Below are 24,776 nucleotides of genomic sequence, written 5' to 3' on the forward strand. Positions count from 1 at the left end.
AAAACAAGATCACATTAATAACAAAAATATGTGAAAGTTTGTTGTTTTTTTTAAAGTCAGGACTATCAAATATGTATCCTAATATCCAAAGTTTACTCTTAAATCATTTCTTGAAATAGTAAACGTTAACACTTATGGGACATTGATCAAATCAGTAAAAATAAAACCCCCAACAGTCATACCCTTCTTTCAAATTAAAGACCCCAAATTTTTCTTAAATTTTATTACTTGTAATTTTCAACGGACTGCTATGAAGTTAAAAATAAAATAGAACTAAGAACAAATCCCAAACTAGTCGTGTGAGCAAGCAATTTAGCAAACCTCTCTACACATTTTAACTCTAGACTTTTCAATAGTTCACAAAAATTTATTCTGCAGTTACAAAGTGCTTCGTGTTGTGTAAAACTTGATCCAAAAGATTAATACATTTAAAAATATGCAATAAAACAACAGATATGCTCAAATGTGTTGTAATCCAACTTTTAACACACTTCAAGATGACCAACTTATCTTGTTACTAAGTTAAGTGTTCAGTGCTGGCCTTCATAATTCTCTTCTCATTACTATTTTAATAACAGAAACCTAAGATTACAAAAGTGACTTGTTTAAAAAACAGGTTACAGATATAAAAATTTGCAATTCCAACTACGTAAAACAATTTTCTTGCTGGTAAACAACCAAAATAAAAAATAAAAAACTACAGTTGTTACCCAGAGCCCCATAGTTCAAAATTACTGATTTATCTAAAAGCAACTTTTCTCAGTGACAACTTTATGGTTCTTACATACTGGAGTTGTCCTTAAGAACTCTGAGATTTCATTAGCTCAGAAGTCCTGTTCAATTCTAAAATCCCAATTCTATGCTCTGACAGAAACAGAAAAAAATTAACCAACTGAAATGAAAAAATGGAAAATGCATGGAATCAACACAATCTCTCTGTGTACTTGTTTCCTAACTTAAAATGCCCTACATAAAATACTGTTAGATAATCCGACGGGAGAAAGCACTCGGGTTTAGGCTCATCTTGCATTGCCTAAAAAAAACACCTGCAAGTTGAATAAGCCAAAGTCCTCCTAGAGTAAGTGTTGTTCAATATAATAATATGTGTGAATAATATTGTTAATGGGGCAGATAGACATGAATGCCTAGAAACAGATATAAAATTTCTAATTCTACCACACCTTTTGACAACAAAGATAGAGTTCCAGCATTCATACACATTGTTTCCATCACAGTAATAACACAGCATCTGACTAAAGGTGAAGATTCATTTTGTCTCAAATGCATTAAGTTTAGGCACTTTTGTACCTCAAACAAGGGCAACATACAATAAAACTTTTAAGGATATGAACACTGTTGTACAAAGATGGTATGTCAAGCTCCATATCCACACAAAAGTCTGAAACGTTCGTTGTCAGCACCTGTGGGACATCTGAGTGATTCAGAGATGTCCCACCACATGAGGTACAGAACTCCAGCCCATGAGATTATATAAGCAGAACATGGAAAAGCAGGGACCACTCTCTCTTTCCCTCAACTGTTTAAAAGGACAGTGGGAGGAATACATACTCTTAAGGATGCATTAAAGAAAAGTACCATAAATATGTGAAGTATTTTTAAATATCAAAATACTTTTAAGTACATCTAAAAGCATCTAACTCACATTAAGTGTGCAATAAATTTATGTATAATAAAGAACTTTGATTTAATCAATGTCAATTTAAAATTGTCAGCTTATCTTCATCTTATAGTCTGTCGCATTAAAGCACCATTAGTTGGTGTTCTTAAGTAAAAGAATTTTTAATTCTGAGCTAAATCATTAAGGAAAACAAGAACTACATCCCTTCAAAAACTGGAGGAGTCAGGGGGTAGCAGTTGAAAATCCATGTATAGGGAATTCTCTGTCGGTCCAGTAGTTAGGACTCCAAGCTTCCACTGCAGGGGGCACAGGTTTGATCCCTCATGCACGGAAAGAGGAAGGAAGGAAGGAAGGAAGGAAGGAAGGAGGGAAGGAGGGAAGGAGGGAAGGAGGGAGGGAGGGAGGGAGGGAGGGAGGGAGGAAGGAAGAAAATCCATGTATAACTTATAGTTGGTCCTTCCTATTACTGAGTTCCTCCGTATCCGCAGATCCAACTGCCTGCAGATGGTGTAGTACTATTGAAAAAAATCTGGGTATAAGTGGACCAACAATTCAAACCCATGTAGTTCAAGGATCAACTGTATTAGAAAGAACCATGGTTTTCATTAGTATACATGTGTTGACATTACAGAAAAGTCCTGATTATACATTTTGTATGTCCTCATCTCCAAATGTTTACTTAACCAATCGACCTTTCCCCATCAACATCACAAATAAGAACAAAGAAAAAAACTTCAGAAAGGTAAATCTTTTGTGAAAATATGGGGTGATAAAATAAGCACTGCCCATCTAGTTGAAAGATCTAATCCTTGATCCACTATGTCTGAATGATCTAATGCTTGAAAAGAGCTTTAAACTCATTACAGAAGTTAGTCATTCAAGTTACAGTATTTAGGAAACAATTATGGATACTAAATTGCACAGACACACTGAAAAAAGAGAATATATTATTTCTGTTTCAAACAGACCCTGTTAGTTTTAAGGCAGTCAAATAATCTAATTGATAACTGTGGTACTACTATTTTTTTAAAAGGTACTCAGTAAGAGTCAAACATTTCGTATTTGTTTACCCACTGCTCTCCATGAAAACAATATACGCTGAGAAAATTGTAAGCTTCAATTTTTTTCAGTTTCAATTTCTAAATTTGTAAAGCAAGCATATTATATACTTTAAAACAGGACAACACGTGGGACTTCCCTGGCAGTCCAGTGGTTAGGACTCCAAGCTGCCAATGCCGGGGGCATGGGTTCAATCCCTGGTGGGGGAACTAAGATCCCACATTCCACCCCCCGCCCCCTCGTGGCCAAAAAATAAAACAAAATAAAATAAAATAAATAAAAAATGTAAAAAAACAGGACAACACAGTTGCTGAACTTAGGCCTGTAATCAAACCGGTTAAGTTCAAATCCTTGCTCTACCAAATACTACTACTACCTGGGTATCTGTCTATGCCTCTGTTTCCTCCTCTACGAATTAGGAATAAAAACACGAGGATTAAATTACTTAATACATGTTAAAAATTAGTCTGGACATGTGTTGATAATTATAGAATGTAAATGATAGGTACAAAGAGGTTCAATATACTATTATCACTCATAAATTTGAAAGTTTTCATAGTTAACTTTTTAAAAAAGCTTAGCTTACTATTGTGCTAGCATACAATAAGGGCTCAATACATGCTATTTTTATTACCCTGCAGGCTATTTGCCAAGAGTAAAGGAAATAATACATGGAAGTGCCCGGCACCTACCTCAATTAGTGTTTGTTTCATACAAGTTGTCATCCTCATATCATCCTTCACAATCAGTATGCAATCAGTATGTTCATCATCAATTATTTTTTGGCCCATTTGGGACTTAATATTGAAGCATGAGCTACTATTACTCATGACTCACCTCTGACAGAGATCTGCAAGTTACAATACCAACTGTCAGGAGGCTCCAGAGATACAATTTTCTAGAATGCTAAAATTCACTGATATTTTGTAACTAATTTCAATTGATGGAAAACGACTCGTTATGTTTACCTTAGTGTCTCGCACATTCCAAGACTACCTTAAAACCAACAAACTGCAAGCAATAAACGATAACCCTCAGATAACACGTTCAAGAACAACTCGAGTGAAGACTAAGCATCACAAAATATGGGGGACTAAGAGTAACCAGAGCAGCGGACTGGTCTCACCAGCACACTAGCTGGTAAACTAAGAGAACTGGAGGAGTGGACCTCATGCCCTTTCTTAAGCAAACACATCAAAAACATCTACCAACTCATGAACCCCAAGAGTCAAAATTTGTGTTTTACGTCGTACACACAGAGTTAAATCCGTCTTTCTGTTCCTCCAACCCCTTCAATCAATTCTCCATTTAAAGGAAGAGAAAGTGTTAAAGATGGTTGCACACCGAGCATCAGAAACGCAACAACTTCACTTCCCGCCCTGGAACTCTAGAGGGCGCCAGCAATATGCCCTCCTTCCCCCACCCCTCCTCCCGGGTAACGTGAGCAGCTGCAGGAGCCCGTCGTCTGGTTGCTGAGGTTGGTATTGCAGCAGGAGAGATGTCTGCAGCGGTGCAAACAGCAGCGCCCACTCCCAGCTGCCTCACCAGCCATTACCCAGGCTGCGCCCCGGGGGCAGCTGCCACCCAGGGGAAAGCTCCTCCCCCTCAAAACAACGGAGACGCTCCGGCCAGACAACCTGACAACGTCCTCTAAGAGCCTCAAATGAGGGGCAAAAGACTCACAATGGGGGTGTTTTCCTCCTCACGTTCTGCCAGGGATGCACCAGGTAGCGATGAAGGCAACTCCTGGTCCTGGGTAACAGGAAAAATGAAAAATGGGTCAAGAACACCTAACCAGGTGGGAGAACCAAGCCCTTTCCACCAGGAGGAGACAGAGAAGGGAATAAGAGGTCAAGGAGGTTCGGACCTTCGATTATTGCTGCCCAGCCCGTGACCAACAACCCCCTCCTACGTAAAGTAGAGCGAAACGACGTAAAATTTTTATTTGGGACCAAAACCCACGTGAAAGGCAAACCCTGGAGGGAGGAGGCGGAGGGCAGCAGGCCTGCTCCGGGAGGGGGAGGGGGAAGGGCGAGCGCAGCCTCGACGCCAGCGGGGAATCCTATCCCCCGAATCGGCCCACCCAGCGCCGTCCCCATCGCGCCCGCATCCACTCAGGGGCGGGGGGCGGCTCGCGTCAGCGCGGGGCGGAAACCCCCCGCATTTACCCCGAGCTCTTGCCCCGGGCCCGAGACTTGCCCCCCCGCAGTCGGCGACCGGCAGCGCTGCCTCCCCGTCCGCCATTAGAGACCCGGCCAAACAATACGTGCGGAGCCGAGCCGCGCGCGCGCCGGGGCCGGGGCGGCAGAGAAGGGGACCGGCGCGGGGGGCCCGAGCCCTCGCCGGCAAACTTGGGGACCTCGCGCCGCCGCCGAGAGGGTGCGAGCGCAGCCCCGAGCACCCATGGAGGCGCCCCTCCCCCACCCCGCCCCACCCCCACCCCACCCCCGCGACCCCCGCCGCCGGCCCCCGCCCCGGGCGGCCCCGAGCGACCCCCGCCGCCGGCGGCCGCCTCACCCGGCCCTCGCGGCCGCGCCCGCACTCCCGCAGCCCGCGGGCCGCCCGCCAAGGCGCCTGGGACATCAGCGGAGCCGCCGGCAGCCCGAGGCCCCGACGCGCTAGCGGCGACGGCGGCCGCGCCGCGGGGCGCTTGTCCCGGGTCGGTGGGAGGCTCCGGAGGCCGCCCTCACCCATCTCCGCCTCCCGGCGCCTCCGCCTCCGCCTCCGCCTCCGGAGGCTGCGCCGCTCCCGGCCACCCCCACTGTCGGCGGCCCTGGGCTGGAGACTCGGCGGGGACAAGCCTCACCCGGTTCTGGCTGCGGCTCCGCGGAACGAACCTCCCCGCCCCCGACCCCCCCCGCTTCGGCAACACGCGCAACTCCGCTCGGTCCAGTCCCGGCTTTAGCGCTGGTGAGTAGGCGGAGGCTGCGGCCGCTGCGGCGCGGCCCGGCCCGGCAAGCCCCGCCCCCGACGCCCTCACTGGCGGCCGGGGAGGGCGGGCCAGGGGCCTCGGGCACGCCCATTGGCTGCGTCCGCCTTCCTTCAGGACCCCCCCTCGAGGGGGTGGTCCGACGCCCTGTCTTTCAGGCGTAGGCCACACCCCCGCACCTCCATTTCCCCCCCTTCCCCGCCCCCACTCCGGCCCGGCCCGTCAGGGTCGGGCCGCTGACTGCCGTGCCCGCCGCACCCGCCTCGGTTCGGCCCCTGGGGGCAGAGAGCTATCGGGGCCGGGCGGCCCGAGGGCCTAAGCCGGACCGCCTGACCCTGCAGCGGCCGCGAGCGACGCCGCCCGAGGAGCGCCACGGCCTCGATGTCCCCCACGCCCTCCCTGTCCAGTGTCTGGGAGCCCCGTGAGGGCCGAGCGGGCAGGGGCTACGGCGACGCGGGCGGGAGCCGGGGGCCGGGAGGCCGGCGGCACGGGGGCCCGCGCGCTCCGAAGGCTGGAAGCGCTTCCCCTCGCCTCAGCCCCGTGGGGAGGCGTCCCTCGCTCCCGTCATGGCTGCGGGAGGAGACTACGTCCTCCATCTTGTCGGGGCCGCGGGGGGAACTGGGGGCAACGCCGACTCGTCCCGGGAAGCCCGGGCTGGGCCCCGCCGCCCGGCCGCCGGGACGGCGCCCGCTGCCGGCTCCGCACCTGGCCCCGGCCGGCGCGACGGGCCCGGGCCAGACGCCGCTCCCGCCTCCGCTGGCCAAGATGGAGGCGGCTGCGGGTCCCCGAGCTGGGCGCCCGCCTGTCGGAAGGGCTGGGCCGTCCCCGGCGGGGCCGCCGCGTCCCAGCCCCTGGGCCTCTGCCCTCGTTGGCTCCGAGGCGGACGACCCGTCCCCGTGGCGGGAGGGAACGCAGGTGCCGGCCGGGCTGGGCCCGGTCGGGCCGGGCGAGTTGCGACCAAGGAGCCACCTGGGCGGCAGGACTCGGCTTTTGTTCGCCGTCTACACCTATGTCCCGGGCGCACGTCACGGGCTGTGCGGGTCCCGAGGTTCCACGTAGGAGGCGAGCGGGGAGGCCGCCCTGGCGGCCGTCGGTGGGACTGCAGCCGACGATGTTGGGGAGTAAATGGATGGATAAAGTGGACCCGGATTTCAGGATTGCCTACTCGTAAATAGACGGGTGTCGTTAACACTTTAAAGTTCAACACGATGGTGAACAGCATTAACTTTTTTTTTTTAACATCTTTATTGTAGTATAATGCTTAACACTGGTGTGTTGGTTTCTGCTGTATAACAAAGTGAATCAGCTATATGCATACATTTATGCCCATAACCCCTCCCTCTTGCGTCTCCCTCCCACCCTCCTTATCCCACCCCTCTAGGTGGTCGCAAAGCACCGAGCTGATCTCCCTGTGCTATGCAGCAGCTTCCCACCACAATGTTCCATCGCAGCACTCTTTACAGTTGCCAGGACATAGAAGCAACCTAAGTGTCCATCGACAGATGAATGGTTAAAGAAGATGTGGCACATATATGCAATGGACTATTACTCAGCCATAAAAAGAAACGAAATTGAGCTATTTGTAGCGAGGTGGATGGACCTAGAGCCTGTCATACAGAGTGAAGTAAGTCAACATGAACTTTTTAATGAAGTTATCCATGAAGTTCTCAGTAAAGACTGATTTTATAGAGATGCCACTTAGCATAGTCTAGTAGAAAGTGAGATTCATTATGAATAAAACAATCAAGTAGTCCTCACGCGTATGGCTAAATGTAATAAATATACTGCTCTTTATTTAAATTGGAGGATGTCCAATATGTATTTAAAACCACTTTCCAAAATGGCATCGTTTATTTTTCTGCATTTTATTTCTTAATTATAAATTTTTTCAATTTTTGATAAAACAAAATATCCTTGTAAGACTCTGTGTATTACACAGTACCGTTCTACATTGACATTCTCGATGTCAGTATCTTCACAACAGAAGTGTCCCCTGTTACCAAATGCAGGGCAACACTGTAATCCCTCCGTGAAAACTTACAGTACCATCCCTCTTCTGTCACCAGGTACTGTTGCAGTAACTTCGCTTCATTGGCTTTATAGTTAGTTAGAAGGCTTAAGTAGAGGTACTTCCAAATAAGCTCTGTCATAGACTTCAGCGATAGATTGGATTGCTGCCTGCTGTTCAATTTAAGGAAGCTCTATACTGCTACTAATTATGAAATTATTGATGTTTTATAATTAATTAACAAGACTAATAATTACTGTAGTATATATTAGTCACATTTTGTATTCATTCAAATCCATTTGTGCATGAAAATGTTCACTGGGTTACCTACATGATATCAGGGAGAATTTTAGTTGAGAGTTGAAAGCTGGGGAAAAAAGAAGTTTTGTGTCATAATTTAAAGAAAAACTACACTTAATCATATAGAAAAGTACTTATAAAAATAATTATGTGAATGTTCACAACAGAACTATTCATAACTTCCAAAAGGTAGAAACAACCCAAATGTCCATTAACTGATGAATGCATAAACAAAATCTGGTAGATCCATACAATGGAATATTATTCAGCAATAACAAGGCATGAAGTTATGACACAGGCTGCCACGTGAGTGAACCTTGAAGACATGATGCTAAAGGAAGTAAGCCAGACACAAAACACCATACATTGTATGATTCCATTTATGTGAATTATCCAGATGAGGCAAATTTATAGAAATAGGAAGTAGAATATTAGTTCCCTAGGCCTAGGGAGGTGAGGAGTTATAGCTAAAGTGTATGGAGTGTCTTTTTGGAGCAAATTGATTGTAATGACGATTGGACAACTCTGAATATATTAAAAACTATGGAATTGTTCACTTTAAGTGGATGAATTGTATGGTACGGAATTATAACTTGATAAGTCTGTTACTAAAATTGTGTGTGTGTATGTGTGTGTGTGGAGTTATTCTGTACTAATCACAAAAGCATACTAAACTTTGCAGGAAGGCAACATGAAGACTTGAGCAGAGGACTTGGATTTCAAATACTTGTTTGGCCACTCAAACCCTTGAGCAAGTTATCTTCTAAGGCTCAGTTTAGCCATTTATAATATATAGTAATGCAGTGTTGTAAGGACCAAATAACTCCTAGGAAAGCAATATACAAATATTAGAAGTTGCTAAGAGAGTAGATCTTAAAAGTTCTCATCACAGGACTTCCCTGGTGGTCCAGTGGCTAAGACTCCATGATCCCAAGGCAGGGGGCCCAGGTTCGATCCCTGGTCAGGGAACTATGGCCCACATGCCACAACTAAGAACTCGCATGCCATAACGAAAGGTCCCGCATGCCACAATGAAGACCCGGAGCAGCCAAATTAATAAATAAATATTTTTTTAATTAAAAAATTCCTCATCAGAAGAAAAAAAATTGTAACTGTGTGGTCATAATGTTAGCTAGAGTTACTTTGGTGATCATGGCACAATGTATACATATATCAAGTCATTATGTTTTACGCTTGAAATTAGTATAATATTATATGTCAATTATACCTCAATACAAATAAGTGTTAGGTACAATTGTATTTTTGGAAACCAAGAGCTCACCAGTAATTGAGATGCAATATAACAGCTTAGGAGGCAGGCTGCCCAAGTTTGAACTTGCTTTACCCACAACGAGCTGGGTGATTTTAGGCATATGTTAATTTTTTTAAAATAAATTTATTTATTTATTTGGCTGCATTGGGTCTTTGTTGCTGCACGCAGACTTTCTCTAGTTGCGGCGAGTGGAGGCTACTCTTCGTTGTGGCGCACGGGCTTCTCATTGCTGTGGCTTCTCATTGTGGAGCATGGGCTCTAGGTGAACAGGCTCAGTAGTTGTGGCTTGTGGGCTCTAGAACACAGGCTCAGTAGTTGTGGCGCACGGTCTTAGTTGCTCCATGGCATGTGGGATCCTCCCAGACCAAGGCTCGAACCCATGTCCCCTGCATTGGCAGGTGGATTCTTAACCACTGTGCCACCAGGGAAGCCCTGGCATATGTTAATTTTTTGAAGAACCTCCATGCTGTTTTCCATAGTGACTACACCAGTTTACATTCCCACCAACAGTGTGCAAGTGTTCCCTTTTCTCCACGTGATTGGTAGCCATTCTGGCAGGTGTGAAGTGATATCACATTGTGATGTTGATTTGCATTTCTCTAGTGATTAGCAATGTTAAGCATCTTTTTGTGTGCCTGTTGGCCAACTGTAAGTCTTCTTTGGAAAAATGTCTATTCAGATCTTCTGCCCACTTTTTTTAAATTAATGTTTATTGGAGTACAGTTCATTCACAATGTTGCATCAGTTTCTGCTGTACAGCAAAGTAAATCAGTTATACATATTCATATATGCATTCTTTTTTAGATTCTTTTCCCATTTAGGTCATTACAGAGTGTTGAGTAGAGTTCCCTGTGCTATACAGTAGGTCCCTATTCGTTACCTATTTTCTATATAGTAGGGTGTATATGTCAATCCCAATCTCCCAATTTATCACTCCCCCACTTTTCTGCTCACTTTTTTTTTATCAGGTTGTTTGTTTTTTTTAATATTGAGTTGTATGAGCTGTCTATATATTTTGGATAATAACCCCTTATCAGTCATATCATATGCAAATATTTTCTCCCATTCAGTAGGTTTTTCATTTTGTTGATGGTTTCCTTTGCTGTGCAAAAGCTTTTAAGTTTAATTAGGTCCCATTGTTTGTATTTGCTTTTGTTTCCTTTGCCTTAGGAGACAGACTCAAAAGACTATTGCTACCATTTATGTCAAAGACTTTCCTGACCATGTTTTTTACAGGAGTTTTATGGTTTCTAGTCTTACAGTTAGGTCTTTAATCCATTTTGAGTTCATTTTTTTACATAGTGTGAGAAAATGTTTCAATTTCATTTTTTTTTTTTTTTTTGTGATACGCGAGCCTCTCACTGTTGTGGCCTCTCCCATTGCGGAGCACAGGATCCAGACGCGCAGGCTCAGCGGCCATGGCTCACGGGCCCAGATGCTCCGCGGCATGTGGGATCTTCCCGGACCAGGGCACGAACCCGTGTCCCCTGCATCAGCAGGTGGACTCTCAACCACTGCACCAACAGGGAAGCCCTCAATTTAATTCTTTTACATGTAACTGTCCAGTTTTCCCAGCAACAGTTATTGAACAGACTGTCTTTTCTCTATTGTTTATTCCTGTCTCTTTGTCATAGATTAATTGTTCATAAGTGTGTGGGTTTATTTCTGAGCTGTCTATTATGTTCCATTGATCGCTGCATCTGTTTTTGTGCCAGCACCATACTGTTTTGATTACTGTAGCTTTGTAATATAGTCTGAAGTAAGGAAGCGTAATTCCTCCAGCTCTGTTCTTCTTTCTCAAGATTGTTTTGATTGTTTTCTTAACTTCTCTTCCTGATAGTTCATTGTTAGTGTATAGAAATGCAACAGATTTCTATATATTAATTTTGTATCCTGCAACTTTACCAAATTCATTTGATGAGCTCTCCCAGTTTTCTGGTGGCATCTTTAGGATTTTCTATGTACAGTATCATGTCATCTGCAAACAGTGACAGTTCTACTTCTTCCTTTCCAATTTGTATTCCTTTTATCTCTTTTTCTTGTCTGATTGCTGTGGCTAGGGGTTATGAAATTTTTTGATCATGACAATCACTAGGATATATATTATACATGGAGACATAGTGCAAACCCACCTTCATACATAATTACATATCTGAATCAAAAGTTTCATAGAATTGTTTCATTTACTATCTTAGATGGATTTTAATATTTTCTATTCTAATCTATTTAGATCTAGTCTATACTGTTTTTTGTTTTGTTTTTTGTTTACTTGTTTGTTTTTTAATGAACAGTGGTTCCAGCCCACCAAATTGACTACATGGCTTACAAACTGTGGTTTGAAAAACATTATTCTAGAGAAAGCAAATCATGGATAAATTCAGATTCTAAAACAGAAGTGAAAACACAAGATGATACTGAATACTGAGAGTAGTCTGGAATGAACTATAGGTTGAAAAACTCATTTTTTAAAACATAGAGATTTAAGTTGCCATTCTTCCTAATATATGAAATACTTATTCCTTCCTAAAAAACTGCATTACATTTGATGAGACTGAAATGCAGCTGATGAGCAAGTCTCTGGACAAGCATTGTAATGATCTGGAAGAGAACGCAAAACTGACATTGATGTGACTCCACCATTCATCAGCTCTGTGACCCTGGACCTTCTGGAGCCTCAGTTTCTCCTTCAATAAAATAAGGGAATTGTGCATAATATGCTCTTGAAGTAAAGTCCACTTTTATCTTCACAGCCTTCTCATCCCTTAGGATCCCAGTGTCTCCTCCAGCCCCTCTCACTATCCTAACTTATTATGAAGGTTGCCTTCCTCTCAGTTCCTGTGGCTTTTTTATTATTAAATAATCCAATGTTTACCACTATATATGTGTGTGTGTGTATATATATATATATATACACATATGTGTGTGTGTGTGTATATATATATATGTATATTCTTTTTTTTTTTTTTTTTTTTGGCCACACCATGCTGCTTGCAGGATCTTTGTTTCCCAACCAGAGATCGAACCTACACCCTCTGCATCGGATGCACGAAGTCTTAACCACTGGACTGCCAAGGAAGTCCCATACCACTATGTTCTTAACTATATTCTTCGCTCCACCTTACCTGTTTCACACTTGAGTACAAGGACCCACCATGTTTCTCATTTTATCTCGCAGGCAGCATTGCCCACCCAAGTGCCTTCTGAGCTTTAGAGGTCCTGACTGCAACCAGAAGCAAATTTTTACAAAGAAAATTATATCCAGTGATTATGGAGGTTCTCTCCAGTAATTAAATTCTATGGTTTTTATAAAATCATAAGCTGAAAATAATAATTTAAAGCTTAATTTTTGCCCATTTAAGTGTTCCTTATATTATCAACTTTTTTTTTTGAGTTTCTGTACTAGGTAGCTATTATTCTCTAAGAGATTAAAACCTAAAATTAAGCAAGTCTAACAGTTTTGAATTTAGCATACTTACTTTTTAAAATATTTTTCCTACTTCCATAGTTAATAAATTCATAGTCAGTGACAAAAGCAAAACACAAACAATAACAACAACAAAACTTGGAAAACCTGTGCAAAAAGTGCAAAAGAAAAAGAAAATTACCTGTAATTCTTTACCCAAGGATGGCTATTGGTAACATTTTTTTTAACAGACCTTTTTTTTTTTTTTTAGCAGTTTTAGGTTCACAGCAAAATTGAGCAGAAAGTACAGAGTTCCCATGTACCCACTGCCCCTACACATGCACAGCCCACCCCACTATCAACAATGTCCACCAAAGTGGTGCATTTGTTGTGTCAATGTGGATGAACCCACATTGACACAACGTACTTACTCCAAGTCCATAGGTTACACTAGGGTTCACTCTCGATGTTGTACATTCTGTGAGTTTTAACAAACACATGATAGCATGTACCCAACATTATACCATCATAAGAATGGTTTCCTGCCCTAAAAATCCTCTGTGTTCCACCTATGGAACTCCATCCCCGTAACTTGTGCCAATCCCTGACCTTTAGTGAAAAGGTCTATAGTTTTATATTTTCCAAAATGTCTTATACTTGGAATCATACTATGATTCCAAAGGCTGGGTAAACAGCCTTTTCAGATTGACTTTCTCCACTAAGCAGTAAGCATTTAACATTCCTTCATGGCTTTTTTGGCTTGACAGCTCACTTCTTTTTAGCGCTGAGTAATATTCCATTGTCTGGATGCACCACAGTTTATTTATCCATTCACCCACAGAAGGGCATCTTGGTTGCTTCCAAGTTTTTGGCATTTATGAATAAAGCTCCTGTAAACATCCATGTTCAGGTTTTTGTATGGACATATTTACAACTCATTTGCATAAATACCATGGATCAAAGTGAACTTTTGCATTTCCACTGGTAATGATGAGAGTTCCTGGTGTCTACATCTTCATCAGCATTCGGTGCTGTCAGTGTTTTGCAGTCTCACCACTTAATAGGTGTGTAGTGGTCTCTCCTTGCTATTTTACATTGTTAACATTTTGATGTATCAATATTTTTCCACAGAATGTTTTCAAATATTTATATCACCGATAAAAAATATCTTATTAGAAGTGAAGAAGAGATCCAGTAAAAAACTGGTGATATCTAGAAGAATAAAATCATCATTGAGGACTTCCCTAGTAGCGCAGTGGTTAAGAATCCGCCTGCCAATGCAGGCGACACAGGTTCGAGCCCTGGTCCGGGAAGATCCCACATGCTGCGGAGCAACTAAGCCCGTGCGCCACAACTACTGAGCCTGTGCCCTAGAGCCCGTGAGCCACAACTACTAAGCCGGCGCGCCACAACTATTGAGCCTGCTCTCTAGAGCCCATGAGCCACAACTACTGAACCCACGTGCCACAACTACTGAAGCCTACATGCCTAGAGCCCATGCTCTGCAACAAGAGAAGCCACCGCAATGAGAAGCCCCTGCACCACAACTACAGAAAGCCCGCAAGCAGCAATGAAGACCCAAGGCAGCCAAAAATAAAAATAAATGAAGAAAAAAAACCTGTTTAAAAAAAATCGTCATCTCTGTTTTGTTGTTGTCAGATTAGTAAAAAGATTTTAAGATGAGATGCATACGGTGGAGACTAATATGTAGCTACAGAAGACCTGCGCTTTGGCTTCCCTCTACCCCTAAAACAGAAATCATGTCCAAGGATCTATCCATGGACAAGTGGGACCCAGAATGCCTGCATACTCATGACAGGTAGCGGAATTTTTTAAAAAAGAAGAAGACATGCTTATTTTTTATGTGTGATGTGATGTAAAACGGTTTGTGGGAAATACTTTTGAGACACCGTATCTATGTCGATAAGAAACTAATTTTGAATTCAGCTGTCATTTTTCAAATGTAATAAATAAGAATTGTAATCAGGGTTAGAGTCATCAAGCATGATAAGACAGAAAAGTTTTATCAGCTAATGCTTAGTGGTACTGTATAGCACAGGAACTATATTCAATATCTTGTGATAAACCATAATGGAAAAGAATATGAAAAAGAATATATATATGTGTAACTGAGTCACTTTGCTGTACAGCAGAAATTAACACAACATTGTAAATCAACTATACTTCAATAAAATGAAAAAAAAAAAACCCTAACGCTTAGTGGTAGTAACAAAAATTAGTCATGTTATTAGCATTGTGTGGAACTTTTAAGATTTTTGAAAATTAATTAATTTATTTATTATTTGGTTGCACCGTGTCTTAGTTGCCGCACGCGGGCTCCTTAGTTGTGGCATGAGAACTCTCAGTTGCAACATGTGTGTGGGATCTAGTTCCCTGACCAGGGATTGAATCTGGTCCCCCTGCATTGGGAGTGTGGACTCTTCTTATCCACTGAGCCACGAGGGAAGTCCCTCAGATCTTTGATGTTCATTCATTCCACAAATGTTAACTGAGTTATGCCAGATACTATGGTAAGAGTTCAAGGGATAGAACAGTGAATAAGACAGATATAATCCCTAGCCTCATAGAGAGTATAGTCTACACTCGATTAGAAAGATCTGACAAACACTAAAATGAATGAAAATGAATATGAATAAAATAATTACAGTTGAGTGCTAGGAAGGAATTAAACAGAGCTTCTTAATAGGGAATATCAGTGGAGACCTGTGCTACTGATCGTGGGAGACCTTTCTGAGCAAGTAACATTTAAATTGAGATCTGCCCTAGGAGCAGCCATTAGAATAACAAGGGGAATATTGTTCTAGACTGCCGGCAAAGCAAGAATTAAACCCATCCTAAGAAGTGGAGATGAACAGGGTGGAGTGTAGCGGACCAAGGGAAGCAGTGACACCTCCTGAGCAGGCAGTGCCCAGTAAGAGCAGTTCAAGGAGGGTTTTGTAGGCCGTGCTGAGGAGCCTGAATTTTCTTTTCGTGCCTGGAGAAGCCATAAAGAGGATTTTTAAGTGAAAAAGTGATACAGTATGATGTGAATGTTAAGCAGATAACCCTGGCCACTTTGTGGACGATGGCTCGAGGGCAGCAAGAGCAGAATTTGGGAAGCTGATTTGTGGTCTGGGCAAGAATTGATGCTGCTGGCCTCAGCAGGGAGGTAGAGCAGTCAGTAGGTTGCACTGAGACAGAAGGGTGCGGGGTACAAATGCACACTGAAAGTCACTTCTGAGACTTAGGAGGGACTTCCCTGGCGGTCCAGTGGTTAGGACTCCAGGCTGCCACTGTTGATCCTACAAGCCGCGCTGTGTGGCCAACAAAATTTAAAAAAAAAAACAACAAAAAAACAACTTAGAAGCTACTTTAAAGTTTAGACGCAAAGACTTTCTGATATTAAAGTGTTAGCAAATCTGATCAATTTTGTTCAAGAGGGCTTCCCTGGTGGCGCAGTGGTTGAGAGTCCGCCTGCCGATGCAGGGGACACGGGTTCGTGCCCCGGTCCAGGAAGATCCCACATGCCGCGGAGCGGCTGGGCCCGTGAGCCATGGCCGCTGAGCCTGCGCGTCCGGAGCCTGTGCTCCGCGATGGGAGAGGCCACAACAGTGAGAGGCCCTCGTACCACAAAAAAAAAAAAAAATTTTGTTCAAGAAAAGATGAGAAGATTCACACACACAAAAATCTATCTATCAAGAAGAGCAGCTGATAGGAGAACAAGAAAGTAATCCTAATTTGAATTGACTGGATTTTGGAAAGAAATATAGTCCAAACTTTTGTAAGTAAAACGTTATTGAGCGATCTACTTATGAGTGCTTTTTACTTTCTTTTTCCACAAACTTGGAAAAACAGCTGTTAGGAATACATTAATGCTTCTGAATACAAATAAATGACTGTTATTTGTAACTAATTTCAAAGCTGTCCAAGTTCTGTTTTTCCAATTTAATTATTTTCATATAATACCATAATAGTTCTTTATAATATTAGAAGTAATCTTGAAGCGTTTTTTCTTTCATTTTGTTCTTGTTTTATGTGTTTTTCAGTTAACCGAGCTGCCCTGGAGTCGCCCAGCTGCCCAGGTATCTATCTAACTATCTATCTATCTATCTATCTATCTTTCTATCGTCGCCCACTGCCCAGGTGTATATACAGGATCACTCAGCTGCCCAGGTATCTATCTAACTATCTATGTATCTGTCTATCTATCGTCGCCCAGCTGCCCAGGTGTCCCGGAAAAAGACCTGGGCCAGCGGGACCTGACGGGCGTGGCGCAGGTCTTTGGGTGGCCAGTGGGGCAGGGCTCCCAGTCCCACCCTAGGACACACGGGCCCCCGCCTGCAAGGCGCAGCCCCCGCCGCAGGCCCCGCCGGACGTCCCCCCGCCGGCTGAGGAGGGGGCCGAGGGGCAGCCAGCAGACGCGATGTGGGAAGAGCGAGGCAGGCTGCGCAGCCCGAGGGCAGAGCGGCGGCCGCCGTGCAGGTGCGGGAGCGCGAAGCCGCGGACGAGGCCGGCCCCGGGGAGCTCGCGTCCCGCAGCCTGCTTCCCGGGCGCGGACCGGCTGCAGCAGCGGGGCCCGAGGTGACTGTGCAGCCTCGGCCCGTTTCGGAAACGTGCCGGTGGAGGGCGGGAGGCCGGGCTCGGGAGAGGGGCCTCCGGCTCTAGAGACCCTCGGCCGGCGCGCGCCGCGGGGCGGGAGCCCCTCTGGGGAGGCCCGGGGTCCGGACCGCGGCCGGGGAGGGAGGCGGGGGCCGGCCGGGGGCGGGGTTGGGGGGAACGAGCTCCGCGGGGGCCGGTGGGGGGCCGGCCGGTGGGCGGTGGCTGCAGAGCCTCCTGGTGCCCGGGCCGGGGGCCGACCCGCGGTGAGCGGCTGGATATCAGGTGAGGGCGATGGACGGTACCATCCCCCGACCTCGGCCTGCTTGTTGAGCCCTCGATCCTCTCCCTCACGCCCCCTGCCCGGCGCTAGGTCATTGCCCACCCAGTCCTGCCCCCGGAGCTGCGGCCCCCGGGCCTGCTGCGCTGGGAGCGCCGTCAGGACGGTCTTCTGGGTCCGCCTTCCCGCAGGAGGGTAGAGAGTAGAAGGCCTTTCCGCGGCTCCAGGATCCGTCCAGGCGGTCCGGGGGTTGGCCGTCCTCTGGAGCCGGGGCGGAGGTGTGGGCAGAGTTCTGCTGTTCAGCCCAGGGACGTAACGAAGCGCTAGAAACTTCGTCTCATACCGAAAGACTTCGTTCAGGATCAGCCTGCAGGCCCGAGTGATACGTCTCGCTGCCCCTTTTCACAGGGATCACCGGGAGGAATGATCCTCCTCCTGGGTGTCTCGCAGGCCTCCCACGCCACCCATGGTGGACCACAGGACCCTTTGTCCCGTGCTGACACCTGTCCCTTCCCTGCTTGGTGGCCACGGTGGATCCCCTCTGCCCTGGATGCTGTGAGTTTAATGCTGGCCGGGGAAGCAGAGGACGTGAGGGAAAGAAGCAGGCTCCTGGGGTCAGCTTTCTTGTTCTGCATCGTCCTGGTCATAGTGGCCTGAACAGCACCCCATCTGTGAGAGCTCGAGGCACCTACAGAGCCGCGGGCCCCATCCCCTGGCCACTGGGTCGTGCGCTGCGTGGTCCTTGGCGCCATCTTCCCTGTGGCCAAGCATCTTCTCTGACCACAACAACATGAAGCTGGAAGTCAACCACAGAAAAAGAAATGGGGAAAAAATCATTACATGGAGACTAAACAACATGCGACTAAAAAAACCCAGTGGATAAACGAGGAAATCAAAAAGAGAATTAAAAAATACCTTAAGTAAGAATTTCTATAAAATTCTACTTTTTATACATTATTAATTGAAGTGCATAGTACCTTGTGTCAGTTTAATCAAAGTTAGCAATGTAATTCATATTTCATTGATTAAAAAATGTCTAACACTTAGCTTTATGGGCCTAGAAATTTTTCAATGAAAACTTATTTACATATTTTTGTTGCAGAGCAATATCATAGGATGATTGCCAGCAGACTTTTAAGAACAAATATATATTACACTAGGATAAAATTCTATGGGGGAAGTAGAAAGGAAATGAAGTTCAAGCGAGAAGAACGAATCATGTAAAATTTCCTACTACTGAAGAATTTCTTGTTCATGTACTTTTTAAATTTTTATTTATTTATTTATTTTGGTTGCGTTGGGTCTCCATTGCTGTGCGCGGGCTTGCTCTAGTTGCGGCGAGCAGGGGCTACTCTTCATTGTGGTGCGTGGGCTTCTCATTGCGGTGGCTTCTCTTGTTGCGGAGCATGGGCTCTAGAACACGCAAGCCTCAGTAGTTGTGGCATGCACACTCAGTAGTTGTGGCTCACGGACTCTAGGGAGCACGGGCTTCAGTAGTTGTAGCTCACGGGCTTAGCAGCTCCACGGCATGTGGGATCTTCCTGGACCAGGGCTCGAACCCGCGTCCCCTGCATTGGCAGGTGGATTCTTAACCACTGCACCACCAGGGAAGCCTGACAATACAGTATTTAGATGCCATTGAACACATTAATAAAAGTGATTTAAGATTTGTATTTTTAATGGACATATTTGCACTACACAGAAATTATGTTAGATGTCACGTTATATGTGTAAAAGGTTTTATAGTTCATCAAAATCTTTCTAGAAAGTATGTGAGCAAAAGTTTAAAGACTGTTGTTTGAAGGTCCAGCTGAAACATTACTTCCTCTGTCGAATTTCCCTTACCCTTTTCCCCTCCTCTTCCGCAGAACTTTGCTACAGCGAAGAAAATACTGTAACGTAGGTGGAAATATTTGTTGTCTACAGGTCTTCTCCCTGTTCTCTTGGGGGGCAGGAATGATAGGTTATTTATCTTTGTATTCCCATGCGCGTTGTAACTATAGATGCAGAACATATACTTACTAATTTATTTCTATTATATAGTTCATAAAAATTTTCCTAATATAGGGCGTGTCCTAGAGTTTAAAGTGGGAATAGGTTATAGCGTGTCTCTGGGGAAATATGCATTGTAATTCCCAAATGCACTGACAAAATGTCTGGTTCTACCTAGAGAAACTGAATTGAAACAAAGTAAATGGCCCCAAGCCATTTGCAATATAATCCAGTGGGCCTCTCTTACAGAAACATCGGGAAAGCTAAGTGAAGATGTAAGAGTTATTTGGAACTAATTGGCTTAAGAAACAAAATCTTTTGTTGTTTTCAGAAAAAAATCTGGAGGCCAGTTAGTATTGCAAGTGGGGAATGGGGAGGAAGCTGGTGTGGTAGTGACCAGTGTGTAATGTAGTAAATATCAGATCGTGTAATAATCAGACGGTTGGAGAAAACTTAATGACTTTGTTTAAATAAACTAAGGGGACACATTTGCTTTGAATCGCTTCCAAATTCTGAGTAGGTTAATAATTTTCTTCTCTCCATCACTACGTGGAAGAAAAAAGCTGCTTAACCATGGTGGCACCCGATTTTGGCTTACCATAAGGATGAACACTTTTTTTTTTTTTTTGAGCACGAAGCATGTGGGATCCACCAGGAATCGAACCCGCGTCCCCTGCATTGGAAGTGTGGAGTCTTAACCACTCGACCGCCAGGGAGGTCCCAAGGATGAACCCTATTTCACTTCTTTCTTTTACTTCCTCCTCTTTTTTCTTTCTTTCCTTTAAAATTAGGTAAATTAGACATTAAGACATCAGTCGGAACCCTCTTCACAAATTTTTCAAGTCCAAATTATTAATAGAATAATATTCTGTATTTGATTCTATGCTTACACAGGTATGTTTACGTAAACATTTATACTCTTAAAATATAAAATGGAATCGTATCATTTATCACTCTCACATTGGCTTTTTTAGTTAATGATATGGTACAGACATGTTCCAGATCAGTACAAATAGGTCCACCTAATCCTTTTTTTATATATATAAATTTATTTATTTATCTATTTATTTTTGGCTACATTGGGTCTTTGTACGTGCTTTTCTCTCTAGTTGCAGCAGGGGCTACTTTTCGTTGCAGTGCTCGGGCTTCTCATTGTGGTGGCTTCTCTTGTTGCAGAGCACGGGCTCTAGGCGCATGGCCTCAGTAGTTGTGGCTCACGGGCTTTGTTGCTCTGCGGCATGTGGGATCCTCCTGGACCAGGGCTCGAACCCGTGTCCCCTGCACTGGCAGGCAAGTTCTTAAACACTGCGCCACCAGGGAAGCCCCCCCTAATCCTTTTTAATTCCTGCTTAGTAGTCTACAGTATTGCTATGTGGTACTGCCTTGGTTCCCTTATTTATAATTGTTAAAGGAAAAAACCATAGGCCCAAAATGGCATCACTTGTGCTAAAGCCAAGATTTAACACCTAATCTAATTACAGTTTCAACCTTCCCCAGAAATGTAATCTTAACCAACCAGTTTGGAATTTTCTGGTTGGCACCAATGAAATAATACCATCCTCACCCCCGCCCCTCCCCCCGCCCCCAACCAAGAGGAAGGAGAGGCAGTCTGCATGACAAAGCCCTTGCCCAGTCCTTTATCCCAAAAAGTGATGTCCTGGCCCCAAATAACCCTTTCTTTTCTTTTGCTAATGACTTACTTGCCCCACCCTCCAGCTTATAAAAACCTTCCATTCTGTACAGCTCTGCGGAGGGCCCTTCCATCTGCTAGAAGGGATGCTGCCTGCTTCGTGAATCTTTGAATAAAGCCAATTAGCTCTCCAAACTTAGGTGAATTTTGTTTTAAACACAAGTTAGGTGTGATGATAGTACTGTCCACATGGGGTTGTAATGAGAGTTGGAAGCTTTGATATACGTGAAGAACTTAGGAGAGGCACACGGGATATGAACTGCCTAAGTTTGGGAGAAATACCCTGAGTTCCACCTCCTTCTTCGTGGCTAATAGTAGATATTCTGCAATAAGTATATCCCCTAATTTGTAATTATTTATATATTAATTACTGCTTAGGGTATTTTCAATTTTTTTACAATCACAAATTTCGCTGCAGTAGGCATCCTGAAACAAAAATCTTACAATTTTTAACTTCTTACAATTTTCTGCTTCTTAAATAACAATAAAAACTGTTAAAAACCAATGCTGATGAAGTATGAGAAAAAGAGTTAATCTCAAGTACTAATAGTTGGAATACAAACTGGTAGATGAATACAAATATCTGTTAGAGGTAAAATTTGCATATACTATGATCTCATACTTTTTTTAAATTTTTTTTGAAAATTAAAAAAAATATGGAACGCTTCACAAATTTGCATGTCATCCTTGCACAGGAGCCATGCTAATCGTCTCTGTACCGTTCCAATTTTAGTACATGTGCTGCTGAAATGAGCAATGATCTCTCATTCTAACTTTAGGACTCTAATCTACAGAAACAGATATAGACTAATTTTCAAAAATTCAGATAGGTATTAGATTTTATGTACTAAATCAAATATTTATGAGAAAACTTTTTAAAGCTAATCCAAATGCATTTTTTCTTTTGTCAAAGCGGAATATTAACTTGGGTCATGTGGACAAAAAAATGTCCTATCAGTAAACAAAAGACGTTGTGGTCATAAAGCCCTCAGGGATGGCATCCCAACTCCCATCCCAAGGTGTGCCCTGAGGGGATTCAGGAGGGAGAAAACAGGATACTGGCCCTGGATAGTTAAGATGCATGTCAAAAGAATGGTTTCAGGGACGACTTCCCTGGTGATCCGGTGGGTAAGACCCCGAGCTGCCAGTGCAAGGAGCCAGGTTGCATCCCTGGTTGGGGAACTAGATCTCGCACGCCACAACTAAGAGTACGCATGCTGCAACCAAGACCTGGTGCGGCCAAAATAAATAAATTAATTTATTAATTAAAACAATGGTTTCAGAGACTTAAAAGAATTAAAACCATTAAAAGAATGGTTTCCAGACTTCCCTGGTGGGCCAGTGGTTAGGACTCCGGGCTTCTACTGCTGGGGGCGAGGGTTTGATCACTGGCTGGGGAACTAAGATCCTATATGCTGCTCAGACAAAAAAAAAAAAAAAACCTTTTCTAGTACATCTGAGAAATTATAGCAATTAGTAGATTCTAGGAAAGAAACTGTAAACCTCTTACTTGACTGACTACTCATCAATGCTTTTTAAGTTCTTTCTCATCTTTTGAAAAAATTGCATGCCTTTTCTTCACTTAGAAAATCGCTTATCTGCAAAAATTAGCCTCTAACTAGTACAATCCATGATTAAATGAGCAGACAAGAATAAAATATTATATCTACCAAAACCACTAAATGTTCTAAGATCCGTGTGATGAGGTTATTTTATGGGAAAAATTACATATGATACAATCTGTTAATTCTGGAAAAGTCTGAAACACACCATCTTCGTGATAAAGTTTACTCTTTAGAAAATAGCATTACAGAGAAGTTCTTCTATGTTATATCCTTTACACGTTGGACTTTGAGAATTAATTAAAAGGCGTAGAAGAGACACAGATTTTCAAAAACTTTATTGTTGCTGGCTAGAGAAGCCCTCATTCCATCCAATAAGTACAAATCATCCTTAGATGATTTGTGCTTGTTAGATTTCCTTAGAATTTCCTTAGAATTTTAAAGACTCTCTTGAAGCCCTCCTCATAATGTTTTTTGATTAGTGACATAGAAGCTGAAAAGGGTTACAGAGAGGTTAAAACCCTTGCCGTTCACAGAGCTAATTGGTGTTTGCTAATAGTCATTTTTTATTTCAATGAAAAGGAACTCTAGAACAAACCGTCTAGACTTGTATACTATTTGATAACCCTTCCTAGGTCGTTCCTCTGTATCCTACATTAGGAAAATTGCAGCAGTTTACTGAGCAGCGACTCTGGCCCAGAGAATTGATGAGGAAAACCTCACTCTAGCAGCCATTATTTATGGCTGGGCTGGAAGCAGCGTGACTTTGGTCCCAGGGGTAAGAAACTTGATGTAGAAGGGATTTCACTTGACAGCTGAGGTGTCATTCCCTCCTCTGAGATGCTCTCTAACTACTGTGGGGAGATACTACAACCCCTGAGGAAATGAAGTAAGCTAGCATCTTGTTAACCAGGAGTGTCTCAAAATGGACAAAAATATTTTTCGTTGCAGAGATCAGCATTTGGGTGATCAGAAATTGACTGCAGTTGAACTTGCTGCTTTCTTGATGCAAAGGAGCTAGAAAAAGACAATAAATCATACCTGCGTTTCTGTTAAGATGGGGAACTAGCACAGGATGCTGGCTTCCCTCACCACTAAAATCAATTTTGGAAGAATTTTGTCATAAAAATTTTGTTAAAATATTACTGGGGTGGTCTTGGCACCCCTGTAAGTCACTTGACAGCACTGGGGAGGGCTTATTTCTGGGCTATGTATTCCACAGTTTATAGGTCTGTCTTTAAGCCAGTACCACCACAGCTTTAATTACTGTAGTTTAGAGCAAGTTTTGAAATTAGGAGCTGTGAGTCCTCCAGCTTTCTTCTTTTTCAAGATGACTTTGGCTTTGGGGTCCCTGGAGAGTCCATATGAATTTCAGGATGGATTTTCTTTTTCTTTTCCTTCCTTTCTTTCTTTTTTTCTTTTTTTTGGCCGCGTGGCATGCAGGATCTTAGTTCCCCCACCGGGGGTCGAACCTGTACCCGCTGCAATGGAAGTGTAGCATCTTAACCACTGGACTGCCAGGGAGGTCCCAGGATGGATTTTCTATTTCTGCAAAATCATTGTTGGGATTTTGTTGGAGATTGCATCGAGCCTGTAGACCACTTTGGGTGATATTGTCATTAACAATATTAAGTCTTCCAGTGAACACAGGATATGTTTCCATTTATTTGGGTCTGCTTTATTTTCTCACAGCAATATTACGTAGTTTTCATTGTATGTCTTTCATCTCCTTGGTTAAGTTAATCCTAATTCCTTAGCATTGTATTCGTCTTTGATGCTCTTGTGAATGGAATTATGTTTCTTAATTTCCTTTTTTGGTTGCTTATTATTAGTGTATAGAAAAGTAACTGATTTTTTTGTGTGATTTTGTGTCCTACTACTTTCCTGAATCGGTTTGTAAGCCTTGTTCCTGATTTGAGAGGAAAAGTTTTAAGTATGATGGGTTAAAACCCCATTTAGCTGTGGGGTTTTCATGAATGACTTTTATTATGTTGAGGTAGTTTCCTTCTACTCCTAGTTTATCAACTTTTTTTCTTTTTTGGCTG

The 24,776-nt window shown here is 43.8% G+C and overlaps 3 protein-coding genes and 1 non-coding gene across 7 annotated transcripts in view; 2 read left to right on the forward strand and 2 right to left on the reverse strand.

The window, feature by feature from the left end:
* Window positions 1–5,361, reverse strand: part of ZMYM2 (zinc finger MYM-type containing 2) — an 87,696-nt gene extending 82,335 nt beyond the window's left edge. For all 4 annotated transcript variants that reach the window (XM_067713852.1, XM_067713851.1, XM_067713850.1 and 1 more), the window contains exons 1-2: window positions 5,216–5,361; window positions 4,382–4,450 (exon numbers count right to left, since the gene is read on the reverse strand). The gene's annotated coding sequence lies outside the window, so the exon portion shown is untranslated. The remainder of the gene's footprint in view (window positions 1–4,381; window positions 4,451–5,215) is intronic.
* Window positions 4,432–6,052, forward strand: LOC137211084 (basic proline-rich protein-like). The gene is made up of 3 exons (XM_067713197.1): window positions 4,432–4,454; window positions 4,668–5,612; window positions 5,854–6,052. Exons 1-3 carry the CDS (start codon window positions 4,432–4,434, stop codon window positions 6,050–6,052), a joined length of 1,167 nt encoding a protein of 388 aa, XP_067569298.1.
* A 471-nt stretch (window positions 6,053–6,523) lies between these two features.
* Window positions 6,524–24,776, forward strand: part of ZMYM5 (zinc finger MYM-type containing 5) — a 90,673-nt gene continuing 72,420 nt past the window's right edge. The window contains exons 1-6 of the mRNA XM_067713854.1: window positions 6,524–6,838; window positions 7,009–7,251; window positions 13,743–14,430; window positions 16,658–16,693; window positions 16,831–17,192; window positions 17,896–18,407. The gene's annotated coding sequence lies outside the window, so the exon portion shown is untranslated. The remainder of the gene's footprint in view (window positions 6,839–7,008; window positions 7,252–13,742; window positions 14,431–16,657; window positions 16,694–16,830; window positions 17,193–17,895; window positions 18,408–24,776) is intronic.
* On the reverse strand, window positions 21,820–21,926 carry LOC137211509 (U6 spliceosomal RNA). Its single transcript, XR_010937114.1, has one exon. It is a non-coding gene; the product is annotated as a U6 spliceosomal RNA (small nuclear RNA).

The sequence above is a fragment of the Pseudorca crassidens genome, chromosome 18 (genome assembly GCF_039906515.1).
Source record: "Pseudorca crassidens isolate mPseCra1 chromosome 18, mPseCra1.hap1, whole genome shotgun sequence".
Lineage (NCBI taxonomy): Eukaryota > Metazoa > Chordata > Mammalia > Artiodactyla > Delphinidae > Pseudorca > Pseudorca crassidens.